The sequence below is a fragment of the Macaca thibetana genome, chromosome 8 (assembly GCF_024542745.1).
Source record: "Macaca thibetana thibetana isolate TM-01 chromosome 8, ASM2454274v1, whole genome shotgun sequence".
In the NCBI taxonomy this organism is placed as follows: Eukaryota; Metazoa; Chordata; class Mammalia; order Primates; family Cercopithecidae; genus Macaca; species Macaca thibetana.
This window is the reverse complement of record NC_065585.1, coordinates 119,078,299-119,101,589: the sequence shown is the minus strand read 5'-3', so window position 1 is coordinate 119,101,589 and position 23,291 is coordinate 119,078,299. Positions and strand designations below refer to the sequence as shown.

Sequence of the window (23,291 nt, the reverse complement as noted above, 5' to 3'; positions counted from 1 at the left end):
GAAGGAATCACATAAAGTGATGCATGTTAATAAGACCATTCTCGGTGATTGGTGGATAATACATTGTGAGGGACCAAGAGAAAAACAGTAAGACTAATTAAGAGTTTAGCTTCAATAAACTAAGCTAGAGATGATAATGTCTAGATTATCCAAGAATCAGTTTAAGTAGCAGTAAATGTGGTAAGACATGGTCAGAGCCTTGATGCCTTTTCAGGATAGTGGCAACTGGATTTGCTAAAGAATGGGATGCAAAGGGTGAAGAAAAGAGACGAATCAAAGATGACACCTGAGTAACTGAAAGAATGGAGTTGCAATATCCTAAGATAGGAAAGACTATGGAAACACCAGGTTTGGAGGGGGAGAGCAAGAATCTGGCTTTGTACTTATGCTTGAGAAATCCATTAGTCTTTCAAGTGAAGATGTTGAAAAGAGAGTTCCTTCTATGAGTCTGAAATTCAGAAAAGATCATGTTAAACAAATAAATTTGGCAGCCATCATATTATAGATAACATTGAAGACCAAAAGATTGAATGAGGAACCACCTCATGAGTATATAGAGAAGAGGAAATTCTCAAGAATGAAGCCATGGGAATCTTTAGCGTTTACACATCGGGCAGAGAAAGAGGACCAACAAAGGAGACTAAGAAGATGCAGTGAATAAGTATGGAGGAAATCCATGGTGCACCAGGGACTCAATTCCTTTTAAAAAATTAGAATAATCGACTGTGTCCAATGCTGCTAAAGGATCAAGTGAGTGAGGATTCAAAATTGATCACTGAATTAAGCAAGGTACAGATCATTTGTAACGTTGCCTTGTTGAGCAAAGGGTAAAAAGTCTAACAGGACTAATCTGAAGAACAAATAAGGAGAAAGGAACTGGAAATAAACTGTAGACATTTATTTATTTATTTATTTTAGAAATTTTACTGTTAGAATCCAAGAATGGGTGGTAACTGAAAGGAGAGTGATGTAAAAGAATAAATATTTTTCAGAGGATAGAAAAAAATGATATTTTTTATATATATATATATATAATGAGATGATAGAGTAGAGATGGGGAACAATTGGTGGAGTGATGACATTGAGGGGACAGGAAGGAATAGAATCCTGCATATTAATGGGAAATAGACCTTCGAAGCATGAACAGTGCATGCATAAAAACAGGGAGGAATGAGTCTATATGGGTACACATTGTAAGGTAGATGTCATAATGAGAGAAAGTGAGAGTTCCTATGATGGTTTATTTTTTTCCAGTGAAATAGAAAAGCAAGACGGTCAGATGAGAGTGATGAAGAGAAGATTTAGAGATATAGGGAAAGAAGAAAGGGTATACAATAGTTAAGAGAAGTGGGGAGTGAATTAACTAGGGTATAAAAGATGGCTTGTCAGTATGGATTCATTTAATATTCACGTCATTCCTATCAGATTTATATTATTGTGCCCATTTTATAGATGAGAAAACAGAAGTATAGAAATGTTTCATACCTTAACCAAAGCCACAGAGTTAATAAGTGTCAGGCAATTTAAGTCAAGTGAGTCTTTTTTCTAACACCAGTGAAAAACTATTGAAACATTTTTTTAACAGGCATGTGACATTGTCAGGTTTACCTATTAAAAATATCACACTTGTGGCCATGTGACTCATACCTGTAATTCCAGCATTTTGGGAAACTGAGGCAGGTGGATCACTTGAGGTCAGGAGTTTGAGACCAGCCTGGCCAACATGGTGAAACCTCATCTTTACTAAAAATACAAAAATTAGCTCGGTGTGGTGGCACACACTTGTAGTCTCAGCTACTCAGAAAGCTGAGGCAGGAGAATTGCTTGAACCCAGGAGGCAGAGGTTGCAGTAAGCCGAGATTGCACCACTGCACTCTAAGCTGGGTGAGAGAGTGAGACTGCATCTCAAAAATAATAAAATAAATAAATAATTACGCTTGTTGCAATGTAACCAAAGAATGTCTTGGACTAGAATGGAGGCAAAAAAAAAACTTAGTGGTAGACTGATTACAGGGGATGTCAACGATGATCCTGACTTTCAGAATTGCAATGCTGAAGGGATGATGGCACTGCTGGCCAAGACAGAGGACAAATTGGGGGGAAATGTATTTTAAGTCTTGCACATATTGATTTTACAGGGACTTTGATCCTTCCCTTGAAGACGTTAAGTAGAAATTTCGTTGTAAAGATCTGTTGCCCAAATGGCTAAAAATATAAAATGAAGCATAGCATAGCAATAATTAAACCATAACTGAAGATGAGATGGCTTTGGAACAAGCATAATTGGGGGAAAAGAGGGTATTGAATAAATACCTCCAGGAACTCAAAAATTTAAATGCTACATAGAAGAGGATATGCCTACAAGTTGCCACTGAACCAGGAAGAAGTTAAGAAGGCTATTGTGACAAGGGAGCTAAATAGAATAGTTCAAGGGGAAGGATGTGGTCAACAGTGCCAAAAATTGTCAAGAGGGCAAATGAGATGAGAAACAAAATATCTCTTGGAAATCGTAAAATCACTGGAGATATTGACCATTTCAGTAGAATAATAAAGGCAGATGCTAGAACTGGGATGTGGTAGCACAAGTTGGAGGTAAGAAAATTGCAAAAAGTCCAGATAATACTGTGTAAGAAATTTAGCTGTAAAGGAAATGGGAAGAAAGTTGATAGTAGGGGTATATGAGATATAGAATAGAGAGAATTTTTCAAAAAGGAGAGACTTTTGTCTTGACTTAAAATGGTAGCCCCATTTTAAGCCAATGGACTCTGATTTCTTTGCCTCCTTTCCAAGGTTGCTTATATTTTCCCAATTTGTAAATATCAGTGTCAATTTCCCCACCTGCAAAGTGGGGATTATATTTTATAATGTTGCTATACTTGGCTGCTAACTGGGAGCAAGTGAAAGTATGAGAACAATTCTGTTTTTCAATCACAATGGATGAATGTTAATGTCAGATGGATTTTTCCCCTTATGTTTCCTTGTAGAAAAGGTTATCCTTGGAGTAGAGGGTCTAAATATCAAAAGGAAGCGTCCAATTGACATAGATTGGTTCAGTTTTTGGAAATATTAGAGAGATATAGATGCAGGCAAGACATAGAATCTCAAATGAAGATAAAAAGATTATATTGGCCTTGAGATAACTCTACTAACATAACAAGAGAACACAGACATACAGGTAGAATTATCCAGGCCTTTTGCACATTTGTCCATTAGTATTCTCCTTTTTGTATTTATTTGAAAGAGTTCTATATTATAAGGACACTTACTCCCACCTTTTAATTATTTATTGCATACATTCCTGGAGTTTGGATATTTTAATTTTAATATGTGATTTATGCCACATAAATTTTCAATATTTTTCATTTATTTTAACAAATGTTCCTTATAGTTTTTATATGGCAAACAACCAGAGCATATATAAATATTTTTCAACATTTTTTTCCTAAGACATTCTTGATTTTTTCCCACTTTTGAAATTTTCAGATATCTGGTATCAAATTTATATTAGACATGAAGTAGGAATCTATGTCTAGCCAACCTTCACCACCACCACCTTGGTCGTCATCTTTAATTAGAACATGATGTTCAACCTCCAGGTTTTAGCCTCAAGCACCTAGCATGTTGTGTAACTCCCTCAAGGAACACTTCCTTGTGCTGGATCAAAACTGCCCACCTATCTGTGAGGTGCTTCATCCCTGCAGTGGAAGCAAGGAGGAAGAAAGGTGAACACCTTTTCTCAAGCACTTGTGCGCTCCTCTGCCAGAATCACTCAGAATGCTTCCCGGGTGTATATTCTTGATGATTTTACTCATTCTTCAGGTTAAAGGTATGTCTTGCTCCTTTTATCAGGACTTTCTTATTATGCTATGAGGTCATGTTAGTCACAAACTTTAAATTGTAAGTGATAAAGACACTAACTATGCATTGGTGATTTTGCCGAGAGCTTCGACTGGATTATGGCTAATCATGAGAGTCCATGCATCTGTGTAATGCCATATCACTCTTGAACACTCTGACCCACAGTAAGGAGGAGAAGGGAATGGACAAGTACTGCATACCTGCAGCATGGCAGGCACTGTGCTGGCCATTAGCTGTTTTGTATGTTAAAGTGTTTAAAATTCGCAATTAATATCCCCACTTTACAAGATAAAGAAAATGAGATGAGTATTTACAGATCAGAGAGATTAGATATGCTACTCATGACCACACAACTAATAAATTGGTAAAGCCTTGATTCAAATCAGAGCATATTCCACAAAGCCCCCGCCCTCTCCTCTTTATTGCTCTTTAAGTACCATACCTTAATTAAGCAGGGCTCACCTCAAAGATGACTATTAAGGTCATGAATGGAAGATTATGGTTAGCACTGATTCAGGACCAAAATTCTTTAACAGGTAGAGGCCTTATACTTAACTATGGAAGGTAAGAGTTTAAATGCAAACATCCCTGGAAGACCAAATTCAGTAATTTACATTGAAACAGGCCAACAGTGCAGGCTTTGACAGGAGACAAAATCCAGGGGTTAGCATGAGGATAATAAAATGACAGCTGCAGGTGGGGCATGGTGGCTCATGCCTGTAATCCCAGCACTTTGGGAGGCTGAGGCGGACGGATCACCTGAGGTCAGGAGTTTGAGACTAGCCTGGCCAACATGATGAAACCCCGTCTCCACTAAAAATACAAAAATTAGCCAGGCATGGTGGTGTGTGCTTGTAATCCCAGCTACTCGGGACGCTGAGGTGGAAGAATCGCTGGAACCGGAGAGGCAGAGGTTGCAGTGAGCTGAGATCGTGCCACTGCACTCCAGCCTGGGTGACAGAGTGAGACTATCTCAAAAAAAATAAATAAATAAAATAAAAAATAAAATTACAGCTGCAGAACATGGCAAAAATATGGAGAAAATGGAGGGACATTGATTTATTTGACTCCTTTCCAAGTTTCCTCATATTCTCCTGATTTGTAAATATCAGTGTCAATTTCCTTGCCAGCAAAGTGGTAATAATATTTCATAGTGTTGCTGTCCATGGCTGCTAATTGGGGGCAAATGAACTGTATTATAACAATTCTGTTTTTTAGCAGCTGTGGATGAATGTTAATGTCAGACCGATTTTTCCCCTATGTTTCCTTGTAGAAAAGGTCATCCTTGGAGTAGAGGGTCAACAACTGGTTTATCCTAAAAAGCTTCCTCTGATGCAGAAGCGAGATACTGGACACACCCATGATGATGACATAGAGGTACAGGTTTTGATTTAGTAAATAAGACTCATTGCTTTCACAGGCATGTAGACAGTTGTCTCTGGCTCCAACCAAAAGCAAATAGGGAGAGAGGAGTTTCAATTTTTCTAAGGACTCCCATTCAGCATACAGTATGTGCTTAGGAATAAGCAAACTCTCAGTGGGTTAAAAAACAAAAAGGAGTAAAGCTCAGGTTTAGGGGATACCATTCTAAATTTTCCAGTTTATGGAGTTCCACCAACGGCTTTTCAGGCTGACTTATAACAACCTCATTTGTTCTGAGCCAGTGCCTGGCGAATGTCATCTTGAGCATTTTGCTTTCCAGAGGTCTGGTATGCAGGTTTTGGTTTGTAGAGTCTGCAGCAAAGATGTACAACTTTCAGAGGAACTCAAAGACCTGCTTGGTCTGTTGCCTAGAAGGGTATTTATTCAGATTTTAAAAATTAAATAACAATATGTGAAATATTACTTTCAAAAGTAACAAATGCTTGTTATAGAAAATATAGAATATATATAAGTGGGAACAAGCTTGAAAGTTAGGATGTTTTCAATTTCCACTGTTATAAAAGACATTAGATTAATGTCCTTAGATATTTTTTATTAGGCACTTGATTTTTAAGCCTTAGGTTTTAATTTAGCTCATGGACAATATTGACAGGCACTTTGTCCAAATGTACTATGGAAGTCCCAACCCTTCCCAGTGAGTTTCTTCTGTCCACCATTAGAACAGCCAGTTTTTCAGGTTCTCACTTGTTGGGTTTCTCATTCATACATTAGATACATTTTAATTTTCTAAACAGTCCCATTGAGATCTCTTTCCTATGACTTGAGATGATTAAAATAAAAAAGCAACTCTCCATCTCTTCTCCTTTGGAAGTAACACATAACTATTTTTCTTCAACAATTCTCTTTGAAAGATTTCTCTCTTAATATCCAACTCTTTTCTCACTGTCTCAAACTTTGTCTTGGCTGAAGATTGGTACTCAGCTAAGGGGGCTTTCACCAGTTGTCTAACACCCATTGTGCATACACTGGTGGGCTATTCTCACAACTACTGTCTTAAGACTTAATCAAGACTGATGTTAAAAATCTCATTATAGCTGGGTGCAGTGGCTCACGCCTGTAACCCCAGCACTTTGGGAGGCCAAGGTGGGCAGATCACTCAAGGCCAGGAGTTCAAGACCAGCCTGGCCAACATGGTGAAACCCCATCTCTACTAAAATTACAAAAATTAGCCAGGCATGGTGGCATGCACCTCTAATCCCAGCTTCTCCAGAGGCTGAGGTGGCAGAATTGCTTGAACCCAGGAGGCAGAGGTTGCAGTGAGCTGAGATTATGCCACTGGGCTTCCAGCCTGGGCAACAGAGCAAGACTCTCTCAAAAAAAAAAATAAAATAAAATAAAATAAAATAAAATAAAAATATCACTATGAATATGCCAGATAAGCTTGGATAAGGGCAAGAAATATAAACAATGAACCTAAAGCTTCTTGTAGTACCAGAACGTGCTCAAACAGACAAAACAAAATTCAAACCACATTGAAGGGCTCTTGTCAAAAGAATTCAGAAGCCAACAGAAAGAGCTCCCAATGCCCAAAGCTGGGATAATTTGAAGAACAAAATAAATAACAGTTTTGTGTTATAACATGAAGTATAAATAAATATCATGAGCCCATATTGATCTAAATAAATCATTGAATAAATTATAATACATAAATGGAAAAAATGGACAATTCTCCTGGGAGAAGAATCAAATAATTTATGTAGATGCTATCCTCTCCAGGAGGTGGAACCTAAATCTCCACCCATTAAGTGTGGGCTGTAGGTGGTGACTTCCTTCCAGGGAGTACAGTATTGAAGGGGGGAAAGAGTAATTTTACAGAGAGAAAGATGGTAACACCACCTCAGCCACGTGATCAAGTTTAACACTTGTTAAGTCCTGTGGCTCGTAGGGTGTAATAAAATGGCATTTTCTATTGTGGTTCTCACCTCAAAATCCATAACATCAGTCTAAGCATGAGAAAAACATCAGAACAAAAACAAATTGTAAGACATCCTACAAAATGCTTGACAGATACTCCCCATAAAGGTCCAGATCATAAAAAATAAAAAAATAAAAACCTGAGAAACTGAGAGACTTGAGGAGGCTAAGGAGACATGACAACTAAATGTAGTGTGGGATCTGGGATCAGATCCTGAAAGAGTTAAAGTACATTAGGGAAAAACTATGAAAATCTGAATAACTATATACTTTAATTAATAATAATATATGAATCTGGGCTCTCATTCGTTGTGACAAATAGACTATAGTAATGTCAGATGTTAATAAACAGGGAAACCTGAGTGCAGAGTATGTGGAACTCTGCACTATCTTTCCAACTTTTCTATAAACCTAAAATGATTCCAAAATAAAAATTAAAAACCAAATTCTTATTAAAAACAATATTAATGACACAATTTAAAATATATTAACAATATTGACAATATTAACAATAATCTTTTAATATTTGTTAATATAAAATCCACATTTGAATTTCCAAAAATTTCCATTACACCCATACATGCATGTACACATACACGCAGACACACACACATACACACCTCTACACACACACACACCTCTACACACACAACTCATCATGTTGCAAAATGTGACCAAATGCTTTCTACCTGATTAAGTACCTAGCCTAGTTTCTTGGCTCTCCGCCTGGGAATTCTATGTCTTTATGATAAAACTGTGATTTTACTGTTCAACTTGCAGTCAAAACAGCCTTAACTTATGCACACTTAACATTGAGCAAATACAAAACTCTCCTTCCCGACTTCATAGCTGCCCCTCTTCAGATCCTCCCTGCTATAGTAGCATAGCTCTACAAGTTAAACAAATCAGAAATCTGGGCTTAGTCTTGACTACTCTGTCTTACATCATCTAACTATCACTGAGCCTTGTAGATTCTCAGGACATAGGCATGGGCAAGGACTTCATGTCTAAAACACCAAAAGCAATGGCAACAAAAGCCAACATTGACAAATGGGATCTAATTAAACTAAAGAGCTTCTGCACAGCAAAAGAAACTATTATTAGAGTGAACAGGCAACCTACAGAATGGGAGAAAATTTTTGCAATCCACTCATCTGACAAACGGCTAATAATATCCAGAACCTACAAAGAACTCAAACAAATTTACAAGAAAAAAACAAATAACCCCACCAAAAAGTGGGCAAAGGATATGAACAGACACTTCCCAAAAGAAGACATTCATACAGCCAACAGACATATGAAAAAATGCTCATCGTCACTCGCCATCAGAGAAATGCAAATCAAAACCACAATGAGATACCATCTCATACCAGTTAGAACGGCAATCATTAAAAAGTCAGGAAACAACAGGTGCTGGAGAGGATGTGGAGAAATAGGAACACTTTTACACTGTTGGTGGAACTGTAAACTAGTTCAAACATTGTGGAAAGCAGTGTGGCGATTCCTCAAGGATCTAGAACTAGAAATACCATTTGACCCAGCCATCCCATTACTGGGTGTATACCCAAAGGATTATAAATCATGCTGCTATAAACACACATGCACATGTATGTTTATTGCAGCACTATTCACAATACCAAAGACTTGGAATCAACCCAAATGTCCATCAGTGACAGACTGGATTAAGAAAATGTGGCACATATACACCATGGAATACTATGCAGCCATAAAAAAGGATGAGTTCGTGTCCTTTGTAGGGACATGGATGCAGCTGGAAACCATCATTCTCAGCAAACTACCACAAGAACAGAAAACCAAACACCGCATGTTCTCACTCATAGGTGGGAATTGAACAATGAGATCACTTGGACACAGGAAGGGGAACATCACACACTGGGGCCTATTGTGGGGAGGGGGGAGGGAGGAGGGATAGCATTAGGAGATATACCTGATGTAAACGATGAATTAATGGGTGCAGCACACCAACATGGCACAAGTATACATATGTAACAAACCTGCACATTGTGCACATGTACCCTAGGACTTAAAGTATAACAACAACAAAAAAATAGCATGTAAATGTCTTTTAAAGTTATCTACTCGTTACTCCTCTGCTCAAATCACCTGCATTCATCAATAGCCTTAAATGGTTTTCCTGGCTACAGTACTGAGTTTTGCTTATCCATTATCTATAATAAGTAAAGTACTAAAACACCATGCTTGCTACCATACATTTCTGCCTAGATATTTAGCTTCTCTTTGTCCTTAGGATAAGGCCCAAATCCTTGACTTACTAGGTTGTGCATGATTTACTCCTTCCCACCTTGTCATTTCATTTCTATTCAACTTACATTTGATTTTCCAGCAATATTGATCCTCTCTTTGTTCTTCAAATGTGTCATGTTCCTTCCTGGCTCAGGGCCTTGGCATGTACTGTTCCCTGCCCCCACCCCCAACTTCTTGCAATATTCCTGGCACAGTACTCGCACCTCTCCTGTTATAATGCTCATTACACTCCACTATGTGTGCTTGGTTATCCAGCGTTTTTCTCTGCCAAGCAAGGGCTTCCATGAGGCAGAGACGTCCACCTTCTACACCATTGTATTTTCCATATTACTGTGCCTGAAATAGCAGGCATTGAATAAATGAATGGACAGTCATCTCAAGGAAATATGCAACACGTATGACCAACAACTGTGAATCTTAAATTATAGAGAATTTTTATGAAGCATGAAGAAATAAGATACCACAAAAGAAAATGGTGAAAGAACATGAATCAGAATCCATTTGAAAACTACAAATAACTCAATAAATAAAGGAAAAATATTGATGTGAATGATCATCCAGGAAAACAATTTATCACAATAAGTTATCAATTCATTGTCTGAAATATTTGTATTAATCATAATAGCTATTACTGGTAAGAAAGCGAGGAAACAGAAACTGCTATAAATTGATGGTGAAGTTCTAAATATGTCCACTTCCTTTCTTCATGATAGTTTGGCAATATTTATCAAAAGCTTTACATTTTTTTTTCATGTCATTGAAAATGCAGCTCTGTCCAACTACAAGGAATACCCCAAACCAAATTTCTCATAGTAAATATAGATTAAATAAATGAAGTTTCACTCACATTGTGCTTAGCTGCCTAAAGACACAGACTATGAAAAATTTATTAAAATAGGAAATAGTCATGATTTATCATTGAGTGGAAAGTAGACGAAAAAACAGTATGTATAAAAATTGTTTTAAAAATGTGTGAACAGGATATCTGTGTATAGGGCTGCTGCATGGACATATGGTAAATGGTGTATCCTTGGATGAGGAGAGAATCTGCATTTTCCATTGTATTGTATTTTATAACTAGAAACTATATATAATATGCTATATATTATTTATAATTATATTAAACTATAATATGCTATATTATAATATAAATAGCTATAATATAAATATAACTAATAATATAAACTATAAAATATAACCAATAACATAAAATATAAAAGAATAAATATAACTGAATATATTTATATTTTATTCTAATATAAATACAACTAGAAGAAATCAGTTCTAAAATATAACTAGAAGGAGGTTTGTAAAATCTTCCTTCTAGTATTAGTTCTCTTTCAATTCATCTTTATCAGTATTTTGCCTTTTGGCTGAAAGGACTGCTGGGTGGATTGGAGATAGGGAACGTCCACCCAAAGCACTGCTTGCTCCAGTACACACTAAATGAGCCCATGTTGAAGTCATGTGATGCCTCTTGTTTTTCAGGAAACGTATGAAGAAGAATTGATGTATGAAATAAAACTAAATAGAAAAACCTTAGTCCTTCATCTTCTAAGATCCAGGTAAGTTCTATTGTGATCCAGTACCTTATAGATTTTAGTAACTATGGTATCCCAATTTTCATAAAAACTGCCAGTGAAGTGGATTCCTCAAGTCATTGTTATTTGTATGTAATCTGAATTTTTCCTCTTCAAATAAAAGCTCTTCATGTGTAAGCCAATCACATCTCAAAAGCTTAAAGGCAATCATAGATGCCGCTCTTCTTCTCCCACTCCTAAATAACTCCCTACTTTGGATACTTGGAGTTTTTTGAACTCCATATAGTCACTCTAAGAACAGGGTTAATACATCACTGTGTTGGGAATCAGTGGAACAAAAGAAATTTGAAAAACATGGTTTTTAAAGTGACTTCTAAGTTGTGTAAACTAGATATCAAACCAAGTTCCATTGCAGAGTAAACTACGAACTGTAGAGCATTTGCTTTGTCAAGACATCTTGTGTAGCCAAATACTGTAATTGCAATGCCTATAACTTTCTTCAAGGCGTTCTTCAAAATAATCTCTCTTGTTGCTGCTGTTTAATTTTCATTGTTTCTCCATTGGCCCATTTCTACACATAATAGCTCTGTCTCAGAGTCCCAAATATTAAAAGGATGAGGAGCTGTCAAATGCTAAGTAGAAAGAAAGAGTGATACTGCTGGGGAATTGAGACTCTGGTCTATTAGCTAAAAGTAAATAACAACACACACACACACACAGACACACACATGTGCAGAATAATAAACTTAATTCCATAACTATACTGATGATATATTTAGACTGCATATTTTTACCTTCTCAGCATGAAAGAAGCTAACATTTATTGAGAGATTTCTCTTTCCCTAGGTTGCTTTTTAGTTCCTGAAAAATGTAAATGAGACAGATACTGTTTAATTTGCACTTTACTGAGGAAGAATCATAGGTGCACTGAAAAGATAACTTGTCTGGGGTCACAATACTTATAAGCACACGATGATGCAGGTGGTCTGACTGAGGAGTTTCAAGTTGCTTTCACAATTCCCCCAGGCTGCCTAGGCCTCTGAGTCAATTTCATTGTACTAGCCATTGCTTGATCCTGCTAATCAGCCTGGCGTGGCCTGTTATTGGGTTGCACACACACAGAGCAGTTTAATCTAATTTCAATGTGTGTAACAGGCAACACTGCCTCATTCCCTCAGTTCTACAAAGTAAATGAATTTAATGCATACCACAGAGTCTCCAAACCTGTGAATATTACGTAATTGGATATTTTCATAACACAGTAATAAACAGAAACTGACCTTATTTAGATTTCTATTTGTCTTTTTCTCCATGACCACACTTTTCAACGTTTCCCCTCTAAGTTTCATTCAGCTTGGTTTTGATAAAAATACATACTTATTTTATAAACTCATGTTGAGAAATAGTGATGAATTTTTCTATGACAACAATGTCAAATCAGATTGTATATTCATTCCGTGGAAACATTGATTGGGTCAACTTTCTGTTCGCTATAATAAATCTATTAATAGATGAAGAGTTTTATTTGTATATGTATATGACTCCCCAGAAATATTAATTTAGAATCTGCTATACAACCAAGCAATTTATTACACAATTTATATTTGCTCTTTCAAAACAACCACAAAATAATTATATTCTATTTACCTGTTGCATCTAGTTAATGTTCCCAAAAAGTTTACTATGATAAAATTTTAACACACAGGGCAGAATTGAAAAAATCCATATACCCACTAACATATACATATACCCATAGACCCATTAAGGTACACATACATACACATATTCATTCATATTTTACTATTTCTGTTTTATATCGTCTTCCTCCTCTATCTATTCATCCATCGATCAATCCATTCATCTTCCATGTTATTTTTATGCATTTCAAATTATATTACAGACATCAGTTTACTTTCCTCTCAATACATGAACAAGCTTAGCATTCGAGTTTAGTATTTGTTTTTGGTTTGTTTGATTGTTTTGAGATACAGCCTCACTCTGTCACCCAGGCTGGAGTGCAGTGGCACAATAACGGCTCACTGTAACAGCCTTGCTCTCAACCTCCTGGGCTCAGGTGATCCTCCCACCTCATTCTCCCAAGTAGCTGCAACTACAGGCCCATGCCACCACACCCAGCTAATTGTATTTTTGCAGAGATGGCATTTCACCATGTTATCCAGGCTGGTCTGAAACTCTTTGGTTCAAGCAATCCTCCTGCCTTGGCCTCCCAAAGTGCTAGGATTACAGGCGTGTGCCACTCCACCCAGCCTAATATATAGGTTTACAATTAATTTTTTATTTGTGTAACATTTTCATAAAATGAAATGCATAAATCTTAAATGTGCATCTACATATTTGTTGAATTTTATGTATGTATGTATGCATGCATGTATTCATTTATTGTAATTTGACAGACTATGATTGTATATATTTATGTGGCCAAAGTGATGTTATGATTAATGAATACAATGTGAAATAATTAAATCAAGCTAATTAACATATCTATCACCTCAAATACTTATTTTTTTGTGGTGAAAACATTTGAAATTTACTCAATAAGATTTTGTATCGTAAAACACACTATTATTAAGTAAACTCACTGTGCTATGCAATGGATCTCAATAAAACACAAACTAACTTATTCATCCCATGTAACTTGGGCTTTGTACCCTTTGACCATCATCTCCCCCTTTTTCCTACAGTTCCAGTCACTGGTAGCCGCCATTACTCTCTGCTTCTATGAGTTCAATTTTTCTAGATTCCACATATCAACGAGATTATGCAGTACTTGTCTTCCTTTGCCTGGCTTTTTTCATTTGGCATAATGTTCTCCAATTCCATACATGTTGTCATAAATGACAGAATTTTATAAGACTGAACATCATTCCAATGTGTATCTTTACCATATTCTCTTTATCTATTCATCTGCTGATGGACGCCTAGGTTGATTCCATAATTTGGCTATTGTGAATAGTGTTGCAATGAACATGGGGAGGAGACATCTTTTCCACATAGTGATTCCAAATCTTTTACATAAACACCCAGAAGTGGAATTGCTGGGTCCATCCATTGAGTTCTGGCAAATGCCCATACCTATAAAACTCCTATAAAAATACAGAACTATCACTCAGAAAAGTTCTTCACGCTTCGTCTTAGCCACCTCCTCTCAAAATCTGTCCTTGGAAGTTTTTTTCGCCACGGATTACTTTTGTCCATTCTGGAAAGTTTTAAAACGAGAATCATACTACATATACTCTTTTTTGTAAGACTTTAAAAGTTTAGCATACTGATACTGAGATTCATTCATGTTGCTGCATTTATCAGAAGTTTGCTTTATTTTCTGGTAGTATTCTGTTGAATAAACATAATGCAGTTCGTTCATCCATTCTCCTATTGATAGACATGTGGGCTGTTTTCAGTGTTTGGCTATCATGAGTAAAACTTCTATGAGCATTCACGCACAGCCTTTTTACAAACATATGTTTTCATTTCTCTTTGGTGAACACCAAGGAGTGATACTCCTGAGTCACAGGATATGTATATGTTTAGTTTCATAGAAATCTGACAGATTCTTTTCCAAGGTGTTTGTAAAATTTTAGTAACTACCAGCAACGTATGAGAATACTAGCTGCTGTATGTATTCTTCATCATTTTATATTGTCACTTTAAAAAATTTTAGCTATAGTAGTTGGTTAGTTGTAATATTTAATTTTTATTAAATGTTCTGTTTGCTGTTGAAAACTCATGTATGTGCTTATTTTATCATTTTTATATATTTTTTACCTTTAAATATTTATCCTTTTTTATTGGGTTATTTGTACTGCTATTATTGAGTTTGAGGAGATTTTTTTTTTCTTGCTCTGTCATCCAGGCTAGAGTAGAGTGGCGTGATCTTGGCTCACTGCAACCTCTGCCTCCTGGACTCAAGTGATTCTCGTACCTCAGCCTCCCCAGTAGCTGGGACAACAGGCATCCGCCACAATGTCTGGCAAATTTTTTGTATTTTAGTAGAGATGGGGTTTCACCGTGTTGGCCAGTCTGGTCTTGAACCCCTGAGCTCAGGCGATTCACCCGCCTTGGCTTCCCATAGTGATAGGATTACAGGCATGAGCCACCATATAATTTGGAAAGCAGCCCTTAGTCAAATATAGTTCTTGTTATATTTTGTTCCTGTCTGTGACCTTTTAATTCATTTTTTACAAATTGTGCCTTTTAACAAGTAAAAATTTATAATTTTAAATTGATAATTTCAATTTATCAATTTCTTTCTTTATGGTCATCACTTTCTAGGACCTAAGAAACATTGCCTAACTGCAAATCACAAAGATATTGTATGTTTGCTTCTAAGCTCTTCATAATTTTAGCTTTTAGTTTTGGTCTGTTATGACCTTAAATTTGTGTATGTGCATATACGTGTGAGTGTGTGTGTGTGTGTATGTGTGGGTGTGATTTGCTGGAAAAGTCAATATTCTTGTTTTTCCGTATTTACAGCCAATTATTCCAGTCCATTTTTATGATTTATCTTTCTGGTGCTATTGGATTACTTTGGCACCTTTGGCCAAAATCAAATGACTGTTTATCGGCTCTCTATTCTATCTTATTGATCTATGTACAGTCTGTAAGTCATGGCCAAACTACCTTGATTACTGCAGTTTTTTAGTATACCTTAAAGGCACAATGTGTAACTCTTCTAATCAGAATTGTTTATTTATTCTAGGCCCTTTGCATTTCCCTACAAAATTTAGAATCACCTTGGCAATTTCTATTAAAAGGCCTGCTGGAATTTTATTGAATTTCATTTAACTTATTGAATCTATAGATAAGTTTGGAGAGAACTAACATCTCAATAGTGTTGAGTATTTACCTTATAACTCGTCTTCTTTAATGTTGATCAACATGTTTTAAAGTTTACAATGTGGAGCTCTCACCCGTCTTGTTAGATTTATTTCCATATATTTACTAGTTGTGGTGGTTATATAAGCTGAATTTTTTTATTATTTCATTTTTCTATGATTTGCATCTATAATATAAAAGCAAAATGGATTATTTTATTTAGGCTTTGGATTTGAGAAGCATTAGTAAATGAATTTATTGATTGTTTTATAGAGAGTACTTAGAAATCTTCTAGGAAATTTACCATCTTGTCATCTGAAAATACTGATAGTTTTATCTTCCTCTCTGATTATTATTTATTTTATTTCTATACTTTATTTTATGACAATGGCTAGGACCTTCATTACAATTTTACTAGAAGGAGTGAGGGCAACCTTACACTTTTCCTGATCTTAAAGGGAAAGTATTCAGTATTAAATGATTAATACGACAGTACCTGTAGATTTGTCGTTTATTTATCACATTAAGAAAGTTCCTTGAAAAGTTTGCTGCAAGTATTCTGTCTGAATCCATTGAAATGTCCATATGGCAGTGTACACTGATTTTTGATCATTATACATTATATATTATTTTACAATAAATTACTGTATTTAATTTGTCAATATCTTAAGGGTTTTTGAAATTATGTTACTGATGGCTATTCCCAAAAAAACTAAAATTTTAGTTTTTATGATAGATTTATCAAATTCTGATAATAGATTATGTTGGGCCCCTGAGTTGGGAAATATTTTCTCCTACATTTTTTAAAAGATGTTATTTCTATTCAAAGCGTTTGGTAGAATTTACAAGTGAAACTACATGTGCCTTGAGCATATTTTTGTGTATGTGTAGGAAAGAGGTTTTATAACAAATTCAAATTTATTGATAAGGTGTTATTCAAAGTTTCTATTCTATCATGCATCAGTTTTAAATTACAGTTTTCAAGAAAAATGTCTATTTCAGTTAAGTTGCCTCATATTTGGCATGAAGTGTTTTATAATATTATAATTATTTTAAAAAGTAATAATTTATTTAGTGATAACTCTTTTTTAAATTTCTAACATTGGTAATTTGGGTTTTTCTTCTTATAGTACCAATCTAAAAGGGACTATCAATTGTCAACCTTTTATTTAGTTAGTTATTTTTATTTTTATTTTTTGTTTTTGAGACAGAGTCCTACTGTGTTTCCCAGGCTGGAGTGCAGTGGTGCAATCACGGCCATTGCAGCCTCAACCTCCCAGTCTCCAGGCATCCTCCCACCTCATCCTCCTGAGTAGCTGAGACTATAGGCATGTGCCACCATGCCTGGTTTGTTTTTTAAAACCCTTTATGTAAAGATGGGTTTTCACCACATTGCCCAGGCTGCTCTCGAACTCCAGGGCTCAAGCAATTCTCCTGCCTTGGCCTCCCAAAGTGCCAGGATTACGAGAGTGAGCCATCATGCCTGGCCTGATCTTTTCTTTAGCTTTGTGAATAATTGTAGTTGGTTGTCTATTTATTTCACTGATCTCCTTTATCATTTGTATTATTTTATTTTTTCTTCTTACTGGGTGTTTATTTTTCTCTGGTTATAGAAATGTTTAATATTTTCTAAGTATTTAAAATATTGAAGTCATAGCATTTCTCTCAAGTCTTCATTTAGATACATTTCAAAAGTCTTGATTTTTTAAAATTATCATTCATTTCAAAATATCTTCTTTTTTCTTCTGGGATTTCTTCTTTGAGTCATGAATCATTTTAGAGTATGTTATTTAATTGCCAATGTTTGGATTTGTTTGATTTTTTTAAAACATATCTTTGGGCCAATCATTTGTGTATTTTGCAGTTTGTTATCTGATATTAACACAGCTATTCCAGCCTTCTTATGTTTATTATATAAATAAGATACAATTCTTTTATTCATTTCCTTTCAACATATCTGTGTCTTTACATTTAAAATGTGTCTTTTGTAAGATGGAAATTAGTTTGGTCCTGATTTTTAATGCATTCTAATAATCTCTGATTTTCAATAGGAATGTTAACATTAACATTGAATGTTAATGTTATTTTGTTTGTTTGTTTGTTTGCTTGTTTTTGTTTGTTTGTTTTTTGGGTTTTTTTTTGAGACAGAGTCTCACTCTGTCACCCTGGCTGGAGTGCAGTGGCGCAATCTCGGCTCACTGCACTCGGTTCCCAGAGGGAACCTCTGCCTCCCAGTTTGAAGCAATTCTCCTGCCTCAGCCTCCTGAGTAGCTGGGACTACAGGCACGTGCAACCATGCCCGGCTAATTTTTTTTTTTTTTTTTTTTTTTTTTTTTTGTATTTTCAGTACAGATGGGGTTTCACTGTGTTAGCCAGGATGGTCTCGATCTCCTGACCTCATGATCCACCCACCTCGGCCTCCCAAAGTGCTGGGATTACATTTGTGAGCCATCGCACCCGGCCTATTCTTTTTTAGTAGGTTAACATTTAATGTTAATGTTACCATTCCTATTAACATTACATTAAATGTTATGATTCGTATGGTTGGAATTATTTCATTTCTGTTTATCTCCTCTGTTACTATCCTTTTTCCTTTGATCTTTGGCTTACTTTATTTTTCACTTTCCCTACTGGCTTCTTATTAATCTGTTAAATTTGTAACAATGACTCTCTACATTAAATTTTCATTTTAGAAATTGCAGCATATATTTACAATTAATTACGTTATTATTTATAGTTAATACCATGTCATTGTATGTAAAATGTAAAAACATTGCAATAAGTTCACTTACAGATACTACTTATTTGTGCAAAGTTGCCATATACATATATTTATATAGATTATTAATCCCATGATGCATAACTATAATTTTGATTTTAAACATTTATATGTATCTTATGTGAAAATATGTTTTAGTTTATTCATTTATTTATCATTTCTTATCTCTCCCTTTTGTTAGAGGTTCAGTTTCTCATGTGTTACAATTTCATTCAAACTAAAGAACTTTCACCAATTTTTGTAGTATAGATCTGTGGCAAAAATTTACTTCAGTTTTCTTTTATCTGTAAGTCTATTTTGTCTTCCTTCTTGAAGGCTATTTTTGCTGCATTTTGCTGCATGTAAATTTTGAGTTCACCAATTTTCTTTTTTACGACAGAGTCTTGCTCTGTCACCCAGGCTGGAGTGCAGTGGTGCGATCTTGGCTCACTGCAAGCTCCATCTCCCAGGTTCAGGCCATTCTCCTGCCTCAGCCTCCTGAGTAGCTGGGACTACAGGCACCTGCCACCACGCCAACTAATTGTTTGTATTTTTAGTGGAGACGGGGTTTCACCATGTTAGCCAGGATGGTCTTGATCTCCTGACTCGTGATCCACCCGCCTCGGCTTCCCAAAGTGCTGGGATTACAGGGGTGAGCCACTGCACCTGGTCCATTTTCTGTATTTTTTAAGAAAAGATGATGACTGATGATGTTCTCCTCTCTTCTGGCTCACATGGTCTCTAATGCAATGTTAATAGTCGTATAAATTTCTGTTCCCCAGTCGTATAAATTTCGCCAGAAAGACGTGTTGTCTTTCTCTTGCTGGTTTCAAGATTTTGTCTTTATTTCTGATATGCTGCAGTCTGACAGTGATGTGCAAAGGAGTGACTTTCTTCATATAAATGCTGCTTGATGTTTGCTGAACTTCTTGAAATTACAATTCATGTCTTTCTCCAAATTGGGTTCATTTTTTGCTACTACTTTTCCATTTTTTTCTATTGCACCCTTTCTCCACTTTCTAGCACTCCACTTATCAGTATGTTAGTCCTTTGATATAATCTACTTGACTCTGAAGCTCTACTTCTTTTCTGTCTCTTTTTCAGATTACATAATTTCTATTGAACTCTCATTGAGTCTGTCAGCTCTTTCTTTTATCAGTTTTGTTCTCATTTTAAGGATATCAAGTAAAACTTTTATCTAGGAAGGTTTTAGTTATAACATTTTCAATTTGTTTTTTAAAAATGTAACTTATATTTATCTGCCACAGTTTTTTGCATGCTTTGCAAATAACTTTCTCTTATTTTGCTGAGCATAGTTACAGTAGCTGCTTTAAAAGTCTTATCTATAATTTCAAGTTTTAGATTAACTTGAGATAAGTCTCTGCTGATCATCTTTTCTCTTGACAATAGTTCAATGTTTTATGTTTCTTCATTGTATAAATTTGAATTATGAACTGAACAATTTGAATATTATGTGAAATGGACTCTGAATTCTCTTATGTTCTGCTGAAGAGTTCTCATATTTTCATTGTATTTAGAGATTAACTTTATTGGGCTTAAACTGCAAATTCTGTCTTCTGGGTGGCAGCTCAAATTTTAGCTCAGTTATTTTATTCTTAGCGTGGCTACTTTTAGTCTATCCCTCACAGGTCATAGTTCAGGGAAAATTCTGAATTTCAAACTGAGTTTGTTTACAGAACTGAGGATTCTCCCCACTCTCTCATTTTTTTCCCCGTGATTACTGTGTACATTCCTGTTACTGTCATTACTCTAAACTCCATTACATGGCTTTTCAAATCAGAACAACTGTGGTTTTCTAGCAGAGTTTTATCCATCCTCTATGAGGCAGACTTCAGCCTGACCTCAGGTTAAATGCTGTAAAACTGGAAACTTCATCTCATGCTGTGCCTTCTTCCCTGTGCCTCCTTCCCTTTCCTGGAGGATGCTGTTTTTGCTCCATACCTAGACCCTTTAGGTACTTTCTTTTTATATGTTATCCAGAACTAAATAACTATATACAGAATGTCTGTCTGATAGTAGCTTATTCAGCCATAGCAGTAGTAAAATGCTATATTTAGTTCATTTTAAACATTAGTTCAGCATTTTTTGACCACTCCTAGTATTCCAAATACTACCTTAGAAACCAGGAGACACAAATAAATAAAAATGAAAAAGTCCCTTTCCTAAGGTAGTTCACAGGTAACCTTGAAGACTGACCTGAAATACACCAGGGGTGAACAAATGATAATTGGTACAACAAATTGGACATGTTTTGTATGTATGCATATCCCTTAATCTAAGAGTAATGCTTAAATTTGGAATATCTGGAGTATAAACAACAGCAACAATAACAAAAAATAAAATCAGACAAAGAACATGTAATAGCAGCCATGTATGTGGCCCATGTAGCCTTGAATGTGTATTTTTAAAAATCTTTATTATTTTTATTTTATTTTTATTTATTTATTTATTTTTGAGATGGAGTCTCACTCGGTTGCCAGGCTGGAATGCAGTGGTGCGATCTTGGCTCACTGCAACCTCCGACTCCCTGGTTCAAGTGATTGATTCTCCTGCCTCAGCCTCCCCAGTAGCTGGTATTAAAGGCATGCACCACGCCCAGATAATTTTTGTATTTGTAGTAGAGACCAGGTGTCACCATGTCGGCCAGGATGGTCTCAATCTCCTGACCTCATGATCCACCCACCTCAGCCTCCCAAAGTGCTGGGATTACAGGCGTGAGCCACCACGCCCGGCCGCTTCAAATGCTTATTATCTTCACCTGTACAGAAAAGGTTTGGTGACCTCTAAAATACATAATAAAAATGTGGCAGACATGAAAACGAACACCTTTGGAAGTGTGAAACACACCTTAGGAAGGGATCTCAAAATCTGCTTGATGGCGTCAGAAGTATGTTTTGCACTGAGTTTAGAAGAACTTCTACAAGTTTCTTATGTTCAAATTGGGATCAAGAAGTGGCCGTGGATAGTCCAAAAAGATGTTAAAGAAAAAATTATTCAGTGACAGTTGTTAAAGCACCATAAGCCAGGCTTTATTCAGGCCCATCACTATAGATATAGAGACAACTGCAATGGTAAGGTCTTGCCACGGGGGAGAGAGATTGGGCTCAGTTCCAAATACAGCATGGCTAGTGTGAATTTGTTATAATTAGTACATATTGCGTTTACCTAAATATGTAGCTGTTAGGTTACTATGTATTAAGACATATTCACCACATATATCTTATGATGTGATGAATATAAGACATTTTCATCACATATATTAATGCATGTATTTTGCATTAATTTTGGTCTCAGGTTTTTACTTAGATAACATTTTCGCCAAGCTTTTTAAAAAATACTGGTTTGCTAAAACTGCCAGAATCTATTTTCTAGTTTTTCTACAGTCTTTATGAACCATTGTATTTAGTTAGAAAGGCTTTTCATATGAGTGGGCTTGATTTTGCTTTACTATTTTTAGCAGAAGAGGATCTTGCTGAGATGTGGAAGCAAACTGGACACTTCTCCATCACATTATTGGTTGTATCTGTCAGATTTTTAGAATGAACAAGTCTCACCACCTGTCTGCCCTCTTTTTCAGGGAGTTCCTAGGCTCCAATTACAGTGAAACATTCTACTCCATGAAAGGAGAAGCGTTCACCAGGCATCTTCAGATCATGGTATCTTATGGAACTTTCCTGTGTCTCTTCTCTAAAAGTAGTATTTCCTGATGTGATTTTGAAACCCTGTTCTATCTGTACAAGCTGCTCCAGAAAGTACTACATCAGAAATAAGTTCTGAATTGATTACTCTCACCGAAAAATTATAGTATAAAAATACGATGGTGTGGACCCTAACCTCTTACTGTATGACAAGCAAATCATTGACTGCTAATATATCTTTTCTTTTCCTAAACTGATTTCTATACACTCAATATGGTGTTAAGTCTGGGAGAGGGTAAAGCAGGACAGCAAAAATATAAGGCACCTTATGAGGCTGTGATCAAGCTACATGGATAAAATCTGAAGCTATGAAACAAGTTTAAAATCTCCATTCATTGATCCTTTTGTGATTCTCACCCCTTTACCCAGTTTTTCTGATGCACCAATATTGAGGTCTTTTTTTCAATCCTCAAATGACTTTTTGTTCATTTGTTATTAATATAATTCCATTAATTTTAATAAAATCTAGATATAGATTTTATTTTTATACCCCCATTGCTTTTTTGCAAAGCAGGTCCTCTGTAACCTTCCAAGAACATTACTTTTACCAAAACTATACATTTAAAAAAGTATTTCCTCCATTTAAAGCAACAGTCAACTTTTTTTTCTTTTTTTGAGATGGAGTGTCACTTTTTTTTTTTTTTTTTGAGATGGAGTCTCACTCTTTGGCCAGGCTGGAGTGCAGTGGCACAATCTTAACTCACCGCAACCTTCATCTCCCGGGTTCAAGCGATTCTCCTGCCTCAGCCTCCCGAGTAGCTGGGACTGCAGGCACATGCCACCACGCCCGACTAATTTTTGTATTTTCAGTAGAGGCGGGGTTTCACCATGTTGGCCAGGATGGTCTCGATCCCTTGGCCTCGGGATCCTCCCGCCTTGACATCCCAAAGTGCTGGAATTACAGGCATGAGCCACTGTGTCCGGCTGCAACTTCCAACT

At 36.0% G+C, this 23,291-nt stretch overlaps 1 protein-coding gene across 1 annotated transcript in view; it reads left to right on the top strand.

The window, feature by feature from the left end:
* The first annotated feature begins 3,661 nt into the window (after nt 1-3,661).
* The window catches only part of ADAM7 (ADAM metallopeptidase domain 7), a 64,029-nt gene continuing 44,399 nt past the window's right edge, over nt 3,662-23,291 (top strand). The window contains exons 1-4 of the mRNA XM_050800292.1: nt 3,662-3,826; nt 5,132-5,235; nt 10,990-11,066; nt 22,232-22,310. Coding sequence (XP_050656249.1) covers nt 3,775-3,826; nt 5,132-5,235; nt 10,990-11,066; nt 22,232-22,310 — 312 coding nt within the window. The 5' untranslated portion in view covers nt 3,662-3,774. The remainder of the gene's footprint in view (nt 3,827-5,131; nt 5,236-10,989; nt 11,067-22,231; nt 22,311-23,291) is intronic.